The 12,889-nt window shown below is 49.9% G+C and overlaps 1 protein-coding gene across 3 annotated transcripts in view; it reads left to right on the top strand.

The window, feature by feature from the left end:
- LOC132392017 (disintegrin and metalloproteinase domain-containing protein 33-like) overlaps positions 1–6,059 on the top strand; it is a 156,237-nt gene extending 150,178 nt beyond the window's left edge. For 2 of the 3 annotated variants that reach the window (XM_059965924.1, XM_059965925.1), the window contains exons 22-23: positions 470–582; positions 5,756–6,058. In XM_059965924.1, coding sequence (XP_059821907.1) covers positions 470–582; positions 5,756–5,801 — 159 coding nt within the window. In that variant the 3' untranslated portion in view covers positions 5,802–6,058. Of the gene's footprint in view, positions 1–469; positions 583–5,755 lie in introns of all 3 variants that reach the window. The other variant, XM_059965923.1, reaches the window with a different exon arrangement.
- Positions 6,060–12,889: the final 6,830 nt, after the last annotated feature.

Here is a 12,889-nt window from a genome sequence, read left to right as displayed (position 1 = left end):
ACAATAGAGACATTTACAGCACTCCTGGGTGAGATGGCCCAGGCTGGTACAATAGGGACATTTACAGCACTCCTGGGTGAGATGGCCCAGGCTGGTACAATACAGACACTTAAAGCACTCCTGGGTGAGATGGCCCAGGCTGGTACAATACAGACACTTAAAGCACTCCTGGGTGAGATGGCCCAGGCTGGTACAATAGGGACATTTAAGAGGTTCTTTGATGGGTGTAGGAAAAATGAAGGCTTATGGGCTGAGTAGGAGGGAAGGGTTAGTTTGATCATGGATCAGGTTTGTACAGGTTGGCCCAACATTGTGGTCTGAAGGGCCTCTCCTCTCATCCCCTGTACTGTGCTGTGCTGCGGTGTGGTGTTGTATGGTCTAAGATGAACCATGCTCTGTGCTCCTGATTGTCTATGTATGGGACTGGTGGCTCTGACGCTGATTCTATGCCATTGTGTTTGTGTTTCAGAGGGAACACCGACAGAGGGTGACCCGCAGCACCGGTGTATCAGCACAGGACCCCGTATCCCAGTACTCAGCTTTGCCCACAGCGGCTGTCACCTTCTCCTGCTCTGTACTCAGGTATGTGAAATGTATCTGCCTGTTTACCTCCCACCCCACACTCCCTTGCCCATGTACCCCACCCTGCATAATCCTGCCCCCATACCCTGAACACTGTGTACCCCTGTCTGCATGTGCTGCCCATGCTTTCCCTCCCCACAGAGGAAGCTGTGTCTCCAATGCTGGAGGTCTGGGTTCTTCATGTACCGTGCACTCGCTGAGCCGCACCAGGTACACCACAGCGTTCAGGACTGGACACACTCTCACTCTCACTCACACGCACACACACGCACGCACGCACGCACACACCCCTACCTGGATATGCATATAGAACTGGAGACACACACACGCGCTGCACCGGACATGTACATGCTATACCAGAGACGCGTGCCGTACTGGAGGCGGACGCGCGCACACATACACACGATACTAGACATGCACACGCTGTACCCGAGATGGATGTGCACACAGACATGATACTGGACACGCACACGCTGTACCTAAGATGGATGTGCACACAAACATGATACTGGACATGCACACGCTGTACCCGAGATGGATGTGCACACAGACATGATACTGGACATGCACATGCTGTACCCGAGATGTATGTTCACACAGACATGATACTGGACATACACACGCTGTACCTGAAAAATCATGCTGTACAGGAGACACATGCACATGCACGTGGTACCGGATGTGCACACATGCGATACCAGGCACACTGGACACACACACAAGTGACACCGGATATCTTCGACCTCCCGCTCTGGCAGTGTGTGCTACCCACCTGCTTCAAACAGACTTCAATTGTACTGGTGCCCAAGAAGAGTGAAGAGCGCGATAATCTATCTAAGTACTATCACCCAGTGGCACTTGCATCCACAATGATGAAGAGTTTTGAGAGGCTAGTGTTGAAGCATATCAGTTCATGTCTGAGTGGTGGTTTGGATACGCCCCAATGTGCCTACCAATACAACAGGTCTACAGCCGATGCTCTTCACACAACCCTGGAACATCTGGTCAGCAAAAAAGCAAACATCAGGATGGTCTTTATCGATTACAGCTCAGCATTTAATATCATCACCCTCTCAAAACTAATCAGTAAACTTCAACCCCCTTGTGCAAATGGATCTTGTATTTCCTCACTTGTATAGCCCAGTCAGTTCAGATTGGCAAAAACATCTCCACATTCTCCATCAGCACAGGAGCACCAGAGGGATTTATACTTAGCCCCCTGCTCTACTCTGACTACACCTGTGACAGTGTGGCTAAGTACAGCTCTAACACCGTATACAAGTTTGCTGTCGATACCACTATTGTGGTCTGTATTACGGGGGGTGATGAATCAGCATACAGGAGGGAGACTGAAAACTTAGCTGAGAGGTGTACTAACAACAACTTCTCACTCAATGTTAATAAGACCAAAGAACTGATTGTAAACTTCAGGTGAGGGAAACCAGAGGTCCATGAGCCAGTAATCATCCGAGAATCAGAGGTGGAGATTGTCAGTAACTTTAAACTCCTGGGTGTCACTATCTCAGAGGACCTGTCCTGCCTGGACCCATCATATAATTGTGAAGAAAGCACAACAGCACCTCTACTTCCCCAGAAGTCTTTGCAGATCCAGCAAGTTAAACACAATTTGCTGGGTTAAACACAATAGGTAGCGATTTAAACAGGGAGAGGAGAAATGGGCTAAAAATTCTATATCTGAATGCACGAAGTGTCAGGAATAAGGCGGATGAGCTTGAAGCTCAGGTGCAAATGGATAACTATGATGTTGTTGGGATAACGGAGACATGGCTGCAGGGAGATCAGACCTGGGAAATGAATGTACAAGGGTATACGTGCTATCGTAGGGACAGAAATGTGGGCAGAGGGGGTGGGGTGGCCCTGTTGGTGAGGAATGAGATTCAGTCGTTTGCAAGGGGGGGACATAGGATCAGGAGAAGTAGAGTCTGTGTGGATAGAACTGAGGAACAGTAAAGGCAAAAAGACCCTAATGGGTGTTGTCTACAGGCCACCAAACAGTAGCATGGATATTGGGTTCAAGTTGAATAGGGAGTTAACATTGGCATGTGGCAAAGGTAATGTTGCAGTAGTTATGGGGGATTTCAACATGCAGGTGAACTGGGAGAATCAGGTTGGTGCTGGACCCCAGGACAGGGAGTTTGTAGAGTGCCTACGGGATGCATTCTTGGAACAGCATGTACAAGAGCCGACCAGGGACAAGGCTATTCTGGATTTACTGTTGTGTAATGAACAGGATTTGATAAGCGATCTTGGAGCCATTAGGAGGTAGTGACCATAATATGATAAGTTTTTATCTGCAATTTGAGAAGGATAAGGGCAGATCAGAGGTGTCAGTGTTGCAGTTGAACTGGGGAGACTATGGAGCCATGAGGGAGGAGCTGGCCAAAGTTAACTGGACGGATATCCTAGCAGAAAAGACTGTGGAACAGCAATGGCAGGTATTCTTGGGAATAATGCACAAGGTGCAAAATCAGTTCATCCCCCGGAGAAGGAAGGATTCAAAGGAGGGAAAGGGGCCACAGTGGTTGACAAAGGAAGTCAGAGATTGCATAGCATTAAAAAAAAAGGAAATATGACAGAGCTAAGGTGAGTGGGAGGACAGATGATAGGGAAATTTTTAAGGAACAACAGAACTTAACTAAAAAGGCAATACGGGGAGAAAAATGAGGTATGAATGCAAGCTAGCCAGGAATATAAAGAAAGATAGCAAAAGCTTTTTAAGGTATGTGAAGAGAAAGAAGATAGTTAAGAACAATGTTGGGTCCTTGAAGAATGAATTGGGTGAAATTGTTATGGGAAACAGAGAAATGGCAGAAGAATTTATTAAGTACTTTAGATCTGTCTTCACTAGGGAAGACACAAGCAATCTCCCAGATGTATGGATGGGCCAAGGACATAGGGTAACAGAGGAAATGAAACAGATTGACATTAGGAAGGAAACGGTGATGAGTAGACTGATGGGACTGAAGGCTGACAAATCCCCAGGTCCAGATGGTCTGCATCCGAGGGTTCTAAAAGAGGTGGCTCAGGAAATTGCGGATGCATTGGTAATCATTTTCCAATGTTCCTTAGATTCAGGATCAGTTCCTGAGGATTGGAGAATGGCTAATGTTATCCCACTTTTTAAGAAAGGAGGGAGGGAGAAAACAGAGAACTATCATCCTGTCAGCCTAACATCAGTAGTGGGGAAGATGCTAGAGTCCATTATTAAAGATGAAATAGTGGCACATCTAGATAGCAGTGATAGGATTGGGCCGAGCCAGCATGGATTTACCAAGGGCAAATCATGCTTGACTAATCTATTGGAGTTTTTCAAGGATGTAACCAGGAAGTTAGACAAGGGAGATCCAGTGGATGTAGTGTACCTTGATTTTCAGAAGGCATTTGATAAGGTCCCACATAGGAGATTGGTGGGTAAAATCAGAGCTCATGGCATTGGGGGGAAGATATTGACATGGATAGAAAACTGGTTGGCAGACAGAAGGCAAAGGGTAATGGTGAATGGGTATTTCTTGGAATGGCAGGTGGTGACTAGTGGGGTGCCACAGGGCTTGGTATTGGGACCACAGCTATTTATGATTTACATCAATGATTTAGATGAAGGCATTGAGATAACATCAGCAAGTTTGCTGATGATACTAAGCTGGGTGGCAGTATGACATGTGATGAGGATGTTAGGAGAATTCAGGGTGACTTGGATAGGCTGAGTGAGTGGGCAGTTACTTGGCAGATGACGTTTAATGTGAATAAGTGTGAGGTTATCCACTTTGGGGGTAAGAACAGGAAGGCAGATTATTATCTGAATGGTGCAAAGTTAGGTAAGGGAGAAATACAAAGAGATCTAGGAGTCCTTGTTCATCAGTCACTGAAGGTGAATGAGCAAGTGCAGCAGGCAGTGAAGAAGGCTAATGGAATGTTGGCCTTTATTACAAAGGGAATTGAGTACAAGAGCAAGGAAATCCTGGAGTATTGTGTACAGTTTTGGTCTCCAGGGTTAAGGAAGGACATCCTGGCTGTAGAGGAAGTGCAGCGTAGATTCACGAGGTTAATTCCTGGGATCTCCGGACTGTCTTACGCAGAGAGGTTAGAGAGACTGGGCTTGTACACGCTGGAATTAAGGAGATTGAGAGGGGATCTGATTGCAACATATAAGATTATTAAGGGATTGGCCAAGATAGAGGCAGGAAATATGCTCCAGATGCTGGGAGAGTCCAGTACCAGAGGGCATGGTTTGAGAATAAGGGGTAGGTCATTTAGGACAGAGTTAAGGAAAAACCTCTTCTCCCAGAGAGTTGTGGGGGTCTGGAATGCACTGCCTCGGAAGGCAGTGGAGGCCAATTCTCTGGATGCTTTCAAGAAGGAGCTAGATAGGTATCTTATGGATAGGGGAATCAAGGGATATGGGGACAAGGCAGGAACCGGGTATTGATAGTAGATGATCAGCCATGATCTCAGAATGGCGGTGCAGGTCAAAGGGCCGAATGGTCTACTGCACCTATTGTCTATTGTCTATAAGTCATCAAAAATCTTAACCAACTTCTGTTGATGTGTGGTGGAAAGTTGCTGACTGGCTGCATTACGGACTGGTATCTTCACCACCCAGGCCATGCTCTTTTCTCACTGCTGCCATCAGGTAGAAGGTACAAGAGCCTCAGGACTCGCACACCAGGTTCAAGAACAGTTACAACCCCTCAACCAACAGGCTCTTGAACAAAAGGGGATAAACAACACTCAGTTAAGGATTCTGTTATATTGTTTTCATACTCATTATTTATTACTGTTTATTTATATCTGCATTTGCACAGTTTGGTTACAGTTTTCAGCTACTGTTCTATAGATTTGTAACGTATGCCCTCAGGAAAAGAATCTCAGGGTTATATGTGGTGACATGTATGTATTCTGATAAATTTTACTTTGAAATTAGAAAATGCACATTACCGCACACATGCACAGTACTGAACACACACACATTGTATCAGATGCACAGTCCCCACCTCTATATCAGACACTGTCCTGAGCCCCGAGCCGAACACTTATGAGCTCCATCTGCCTCCTGTTGACCATAAGGGTGAGGTAGGTTTATCTGGCTGCTAGTTTGTCAGCGGGTCTCCCTGCTCACAGGTTCAGGACAGTGACCATTCATCTTGTCTTCCAGAACCACTCCAGATGTCAGCCACGGGAAAGTGAACATCAGGCGCTGAAGTCTCTTGGATCTACTGTCAGAGCCTCCCATTACCACCAGCAGGCCGAATGTACTTCACTGGCTGCAGCAAAGGGACACAACTCCTTGCTGGGGACATGGTGTGCACGGAGCTCTTCACCAAGGACATACGGTGTGGTGAGAGCTCCAAACTGGGTTCACAGGGTGTTGGTTCAGCTCCAAGCTGGAGACACAGGGTGTAGCTACAGCTCTGTGTGGGAACATTGACAGGGGGTGTTGACAGGGGGGGCTCTGGACAGGGGGTGTTGGGTCTGTCCGTGCTCTGGACACAGGGTGTTGGATATCTCCGTGCTCTGGACACAGGGTGTTGGATATCTCCGTGCTCTGGACAGGGGTGTTGGATCCGTCCGTGCTCTGGACGGGGGGTGTTGGGTCCGTCCGTGCTCTGGACGGGGGGTGTTGGGTCTGTCCGTGCTCTGGACGGGGGGTGTTGGATATCTCCGTGCTCTGGACACAGGGTGTTGGATATCTCCGTGCTCTGGACAGGGGTGTTGGATCCGTCCGTGCTCTGGACGGGGGGTGTTGGGTCCGTCCGTGCTCTGGACGGGGGGTGTTGGGTCTGTCCGTGCTCTGGACGGGGGGTGTTGGGTCTCTCCCTGCTCTGGACGGGGGGTGTTGGGTCTCTCCGTGCTCTGGACACGGGGTGTTGGGTCTCTCTGTGCTCTGGACGGGGGGTGTTGGGTCTCTCTGTGCTCTGGACACAGGGTGTTGGATATCTCCGTGCTCTGGACACAGGGTGTTGGATATCTCCGTGCTCTGGACAGGGGTGTTGGGTCTCTCTGTGCTCTGGACGGGGGGTGTTGGGTCTCTCTGTGCTCTGGACACAGGGTGTTGGATATCTCCGTGCTCTGGACACAGGGTGTTGGATATCTCCGTGCTCTGGACAGGGGTGTTGGGTCTGTCCGTGCTCTGGACAGGGGGTGTTGGGTCTGTCCGTGCTCTGGACGGGGGGTGTTGGGTCTGAACGTGCTCTGGACACAGGGTGTTGGGTCTGTCCGTGCTCTGGACACGGGGAGTTGGGTCTCTCTGTGCTCTGGACACAGGGTGTTGGGTCCGTCCGTGCTCTGGACGGGGGGTGTTGGATCTCTCTGTGCTCTGGACACGGGTGTTGGGTCCGTCCCTGCTCTGGACAGGGGGTGTTGGGTCCGTCCCTGCTCTGGACAGGGGGTGTTGGGTCCGTCCCTGCTCTGGACAGAGGTGTTGGGTCCGTCCCTGCTCTGGACAGGGGGTGTTGGGTCCGTCCCTGCTCTGGACAGGGGTGTTGGGTCCGTCCCTGCTCTGGACAGGGGGTGTTGGGTCCGTCCCTGCTCTGGACAGGGGTGTTGGGTCCGTCCCTGCTCTGGACAGGGGGTGTTGGGTCCGACCCTGCTCTGGACGGGGGGTGTTGGGTCTGTCCGTGCTCTGGACACGGGGTGTTGGGTCTCTCTGTGCTCTGGACAGGGGGTGTTGGGTCTGTCCGTGCTCTGGACACGGGGTGTTGGGTCTCTCCGTGCTCTGGACACGGGGTGTTGGGTCTGTCCGTGCTCTGGACACGGGGTGTTGGGTCTGTCCGTGCTGTGGACAGGGAGTGTTGGGTCTCTCTGTGCTCTGGACGGGGGGTGTTGGGTCCGTCCCTGCTCTGGACAGGCGGTGTTGGGTCTGTCCGTGCTCTGGACGGGGTGTTGGGTCTGTCCGTGCTCTGGACACGGGGTGTTGGGTCTCTCCGTGCTCTGGACGGGGGTGTTGGGTCCGTCCCTGCTCTGGACAGGGGGTGTTGGGTCTGTCCGTGCTCTGGACAGGGGGTGTTGGGTCTGTCCGTGCTCTGGACGGGGGGTGTTGGGTCTGTCCGTGCTCTGGACACGGGGTGTTGGGTCTGTCCGTGCTCTGGACATGGGGTGTTGGGTCTGTCCGTGCTCTGGACGGGGGGTGTTGGGTCTGTCCGTGCTCTGGACACGGGGTGTTGGGTCTGTCCGTGCTCTGGACATGGGGTGTTGGGTCCGTCCGTGCTCTGGACAGGGGGTGTTGGGTCCGTCCCTGCTCTGGACAGGGGGTGTTGGGTCTCTCCGTGCTCTGGACAGGGGGTGTTGGGTCTCTCCGTGCTCTGGACAGGGGGTGTTGGGTCCGTCCCTGCTCTGGACAAGGGGTGTTGGGTCTGTCCGTGCTCTGGACAGGGGGTGTTGGGTCTCTCCGTGCTCTGGACAGGGGGTGTTGGGTCTCTGCTGGAGGAACTCAGCAGTTCAGGCAGCACCAAGGCTGAGAGATCGACTGTTCATTCCCACTCATTGGTGCTGCCCGGCCTGCCGAATCCTCCCGCATTGTGCGTGCAGGGCTGTTCTGGGTCAGGATGGCCCACTGGAACCACAATAAATGGTACTGTGAGGTACAGTCCCTTCTGTCCTGTGCTTGCATGTCACCACCAGTGTGTGAATAGGTTGTTCCCACAAGGAAAGGCACCAGGCTCCCAGACCAGTGTTCCAGCCTGTGGAAGTGTCCGACCACTGGGGACTCTTGAAAACGAAGGGGTAACATCCTCAATGAGACAAAAGGTATTTCAGTGATCTGGCTGATGTCTGAAGGAAGAGCTCAGTGTTATTAACAAGTGCGGTCAGTGTGTCCGTCCCACAGTGACCGGTCAATGCGTCCGTCCCACAGTGACCGGTCAGTGCGTCCGTTCCCACAGTGACCAGTCAGTGTGACCGTCCCACAGTGACCGGTCAGTGCGTCTGTCCCCACAGTGACCGGTCAATGTGTCCGTCCCACAGTGACTGGTCAGTGCATCCGTTCCCACAGTGACCAACAGCAAAGGGTCAGTGCGTCCGTTCCCACAGTGACCGGTCAGTGCGTCCATTCCCACAGTGACCAGTCAGTATGTCCGTCCCACAGTGACCGGTCAGTGCATCCATTCCCACAGTGACCCACAGCAAAGGGTCAGTGCGTCCATTTCCACAGGATCCACAGCGACCAGTCAGTGTGTCCATTCCCACAGTTACCAACACCAACTGGTCAGTGTGCCTGATCCCACGGCGACTGGTCTCTGTGTCCATTCCCATGGTGACCCTCTCCGACTGGTGAGTGTGTCCATTTTGACAGTGACCCTCACTGGCCGGTCAGTGTGAGTATTCTTACGGTGACCCTCATCAGCTGGTCAGTTTCTCCTTTCCCATCATTAACCACAACAACCAGTTAGAGTGTCCATTACCATGGTGACCCTTACAAGTTGGTCAGTGTGACTATTCTCACGGTGACCCACAGTGACCAGTCAGTGCGTCCGTCCCCGCAGTGACCGGTCAGTGCATCCGTTCCCACAGTGACCCACAGCAAAGGGTCAGTGCATCTGTTCCCACAGTGACCGGTCAGTGTGTCCGTCCCACAGTGACTGGTCAGTGCATCCGTCCCACAGTGACTGGTCAGTGCATCCGTTCCCACAGTGACTCACAGCGACTGGTCAGTGTGTCCATTCCCACAGTTACCAACACCAACTGGTCAGTGTGCCTGATCCTACGGCAACTGGTCACTGTGTCCATTCCCATGGTTCCCTCACCAACCAGTCATTGTGTCCATACCCACTGTGACCCACACTGACCATTCAGTGTGCCTATTTCCTCAGTCTCCCAGAGCGACCGTTCAGAGTGTCCATTCCCACAGTGTCCCTCACCAACAGGTCAGTGTGCCAGTTCCCTCGGTGAACCTCACTGGCTGGTCAATGTGTGTCTGTTCCCACGGTGACCCACAGCAATTGGTCAATGATGTCTAACATCTCTGGACATCTCCCACACACCATCAGCATCTCTGGACATCTCCCACACACCATCAGTATCTCTGGACATCTCTCAGATACCGTCGGCATCTCTGGACACCTCTCGGATACCGTCGGCATCTCCGGACATCTCCCACACACCGTCAGCATCTCTGGACATCTCCCACACACCATCAGTATCTCTGGACATCTCTCAGATACCGTCGGCATCTCTGGACACCTCTCGGATACCGTCGGCATCTCTGGACACCTCTCGGATACCGTTGGCATCTCCGGACATCTCCCACACACCATCGGCATCTCTGGACATCTATCAGATACTGTCGGCAGCTCTGCTTCCATTGCTCTCTCCAGCAGTTTGTGCAGGCCCTCGCGTGCCTCTGGGTGAAGAAAGTTCCCCCTTAGACTGTCCTTGTCCCTTGTCTGTCAGTTTCATACACCTCTGATATTGAGAGAGGTTTCCTAAGGTCTGCCCTATCTGTACCCCTCATCATCGGGTTTACTCAGTCAGGTCCCCTTTTAGCATGCTGCACTCAGGGACCACTTCTCCTCATAACTGAATCATTCCATCCCAGGCAGATTTAGCATTCTGCTAAATCTCTTCTACATCCTTTTCTGCACTGTCAGGTTTGAGCACAGCTTCTATCCCACTGTTATCAGACTTTTGAAAGGAGCTCATATATGATCAGATGGACTCTTGGCCTCACAATCTACCTTCTTATGATCTTGCAGTTTATTGTTTATCTGCACTGCATTTTCTATGTAACACTTCATTCTGCATTCTGTTACTGTTCTACCACAATGCACTGTGTAATAATCTGATCTGTGTGAACAGTCTGCAGGACAAGCCTTTCACTGTATCTCGGTACATGACACAATAATAAACTAATACTGATCCTTCTCACAGTGATCAGAACCGCATGCAGTTCTCCAGGAGGTCGGAGGTGTATATAGTTACCAGCTCCTGTATCCCATTAATTGGAATTGGTTTACTATTGTGACGTGCACTGACAGACAGTGAAAAGTCTTGTTTTTGTGCTGTCCAGACAGATCATTCCTTATATAAGTACACTGAGGAGGTACAGATGGTGACATTACAAAGTGCAGTGTATAACATTACAGAGAGTGTACAAGAGTGGTGATGAGATAAATTGGGAGATCAAGCGTTCATGATAGACTGGGCTGTGTTTAGAATAAGACCATAAGGTGTAGGAGAAAAAAACAGCCCATCGAGACTGCTCTGCCATTCCATCATGGCTGATTTATTATCCCTCTCAACCCTATTTTTCTACCTTCTCCCTGCAACCTTTCAAGATTCAATTGCATTTATTACCAAAGAAAGCATAAATTATACAACCTTAAGATTTGCTTTCTCACAGATAGCTGCAAAGCAAGAAACCCAAAAGAACTCAAAGAAAAAAAATAAAAGACCAACACTTGTGCAAAAGAAGGAAAAAATATACAAGTCTTGCTAACAAGTGAAGCAAACAACAGCATTCTGAAGCAAAACTGAGTCCCTAGATCTGCTGCCCAGAGTAGGCCCAAAGCCTCACTTATTAGCAGGCTCAGAGCACAGCAGCTGGGGCAGTCTTTAGAGCCTCAGTGCCATGGAGATGACCATTGCTGAGGACAAAGAAAATCAGCTCTTGTCCCAAATAACACCCTGTTTTTTCAGTCCATCTGGGTAGGTATTTAAGTTGACCAAACAACAGAACAGCAAAAGGCTTCCGACTCGGGAGAGAGATGTGAAGATTGCAGAGAGCGAGTGAAATCAGCTCTCGCCTCTGATCCAGGCTAGTGTTTAAATTGTGTAAACAGCACACTATACCTTGCACTTGGACCCAGGCACCACTGCTACGAAGGGCCCTGGGCTGAGACCATGACTCACTCCGTTGCCCAGCCAGAAACTCTCTCAAGCTCTTCAAATCAGCTGGCCACCCAGAATGATCCAACCTTGCACCAGGCTAGTTGTATGAATCTCAAATTGAATCTCCTCTGCCTACGCCCCTTTGACATCCTGATTAATCAAGAAGCTATTAACATCTGCTTTAAATATACCCAATGACTTGTCCTCTATAATTGTATGTGGTAATGAATTCCACAGCAAAGTCTCCACCGCTTTATTCCCATTCTTTGCCTTCTGGTAGTCACCAAATCTTCTATCCATACTAGTACCTTTCTTGTAGTACCTGCTTGTTCAGCAGTCTCATGTGCGGCACCTTGCCAAAGGTCTTGTGATAATTCAATTAAACAACATTTACTGACTCTCCTTTGTCTATCCTGCTTGTTATTTCATCAAAGGTTTGTACAGGGCCCTGGTGAGACCACACCTGGAGTATTGTGTACAGTTTTGGTCTCCAGGGTTAAGGAAGGACATCCTGGCTGTAGAGGAAGTGCAGCGTAGATTCACAAGGTTAATTCCTGGAATGTCCGGACTGTCTTACGCAGAGAAGTTAGAGAGACTGGGCTTGTACACGCTGGAATTAAGGAGATTGAGAGGGGATCTGATTGCAACATAAGATTATTAAGGGATTGGACAAGATAGAGGCAGGAAATATATTCCAGATGCTGGGAGAGTCCAGTACCAGAGGGTATGGTTTAAGAATAAGGGGCAGGTCATTTAGGACAGAGTTAAGGAAAAGCTTCTTCTCCCAGAGAGTTGTGGGTGTCTGGAGTGCACTGCCTCAGAAGGCAGTGGAGGCCAATTCTCTGGATGCTTTCAAGAAGGAGCTAGATAGGTATCTTATGGATAGGGGAATTGAGGGATATGGGGACAAAGCAGGAACAGGGTATTGATAGTAGATGATCAGCCATGATCTCAGAATGGTGGTGCAGGCTTGAAGGGCCGAATGGTCTACTTCTGCACCTATTGTCTATTGTATAAAGAATTCCAACAGATTTTTCAGGCAAGATTGTCTCTTGAGGAAACTATGCTGACTTTGGCCTATTTTATTATGTGCCTCCAAGTACCCGGAAACCCCATCTTTAATAGTGGACCTCAACATCTTCTCCACCACTGAGGTCAAACTAGCTGGCCTATAATTCCCTTTTTTCTGCCTCTCTCCCTTCATAAAGAGTGGAGTGACATTTGTAATTGTCCAGTTCTAAGGAACCATTCCAGAATCTGGTGATTCTTGAAAGATTATTATTAATGCCACCAAAATAGCTACCTCTTTCAGAAACCTACAGTGTAGTCCAGGTGACTTAGCTACCTTCAGACATTTCAGTTTCTCTAACACCTTCTCCTGAGTAATACCAATAATCCCCCTGACACTCTTGAATTTCTAGCATTCTGCTGGTGGCTTCCATGGTGAAGACTGACACAAAATACT

Source organism: Hypanus sabinus, chromosome 3 (assembly GCF_030144855.1).
Source record: "Hypanus sabinus isolate sHypSab1 chromosome 3, sHypSab1.hap1, whole genome shotgun sequence".
NCBI classification, from domain to species: Eukaryota; Metazoa; Chordata; class Chondrichthyes; order Myliobatiformes; family Dasyatidae; genus Hypanus; species Hypanus sabinus.
Note: the sequence above shows the minus strand (reverse complement) of the source record. Positions and strands in the feature narration are given on the sequence as shown.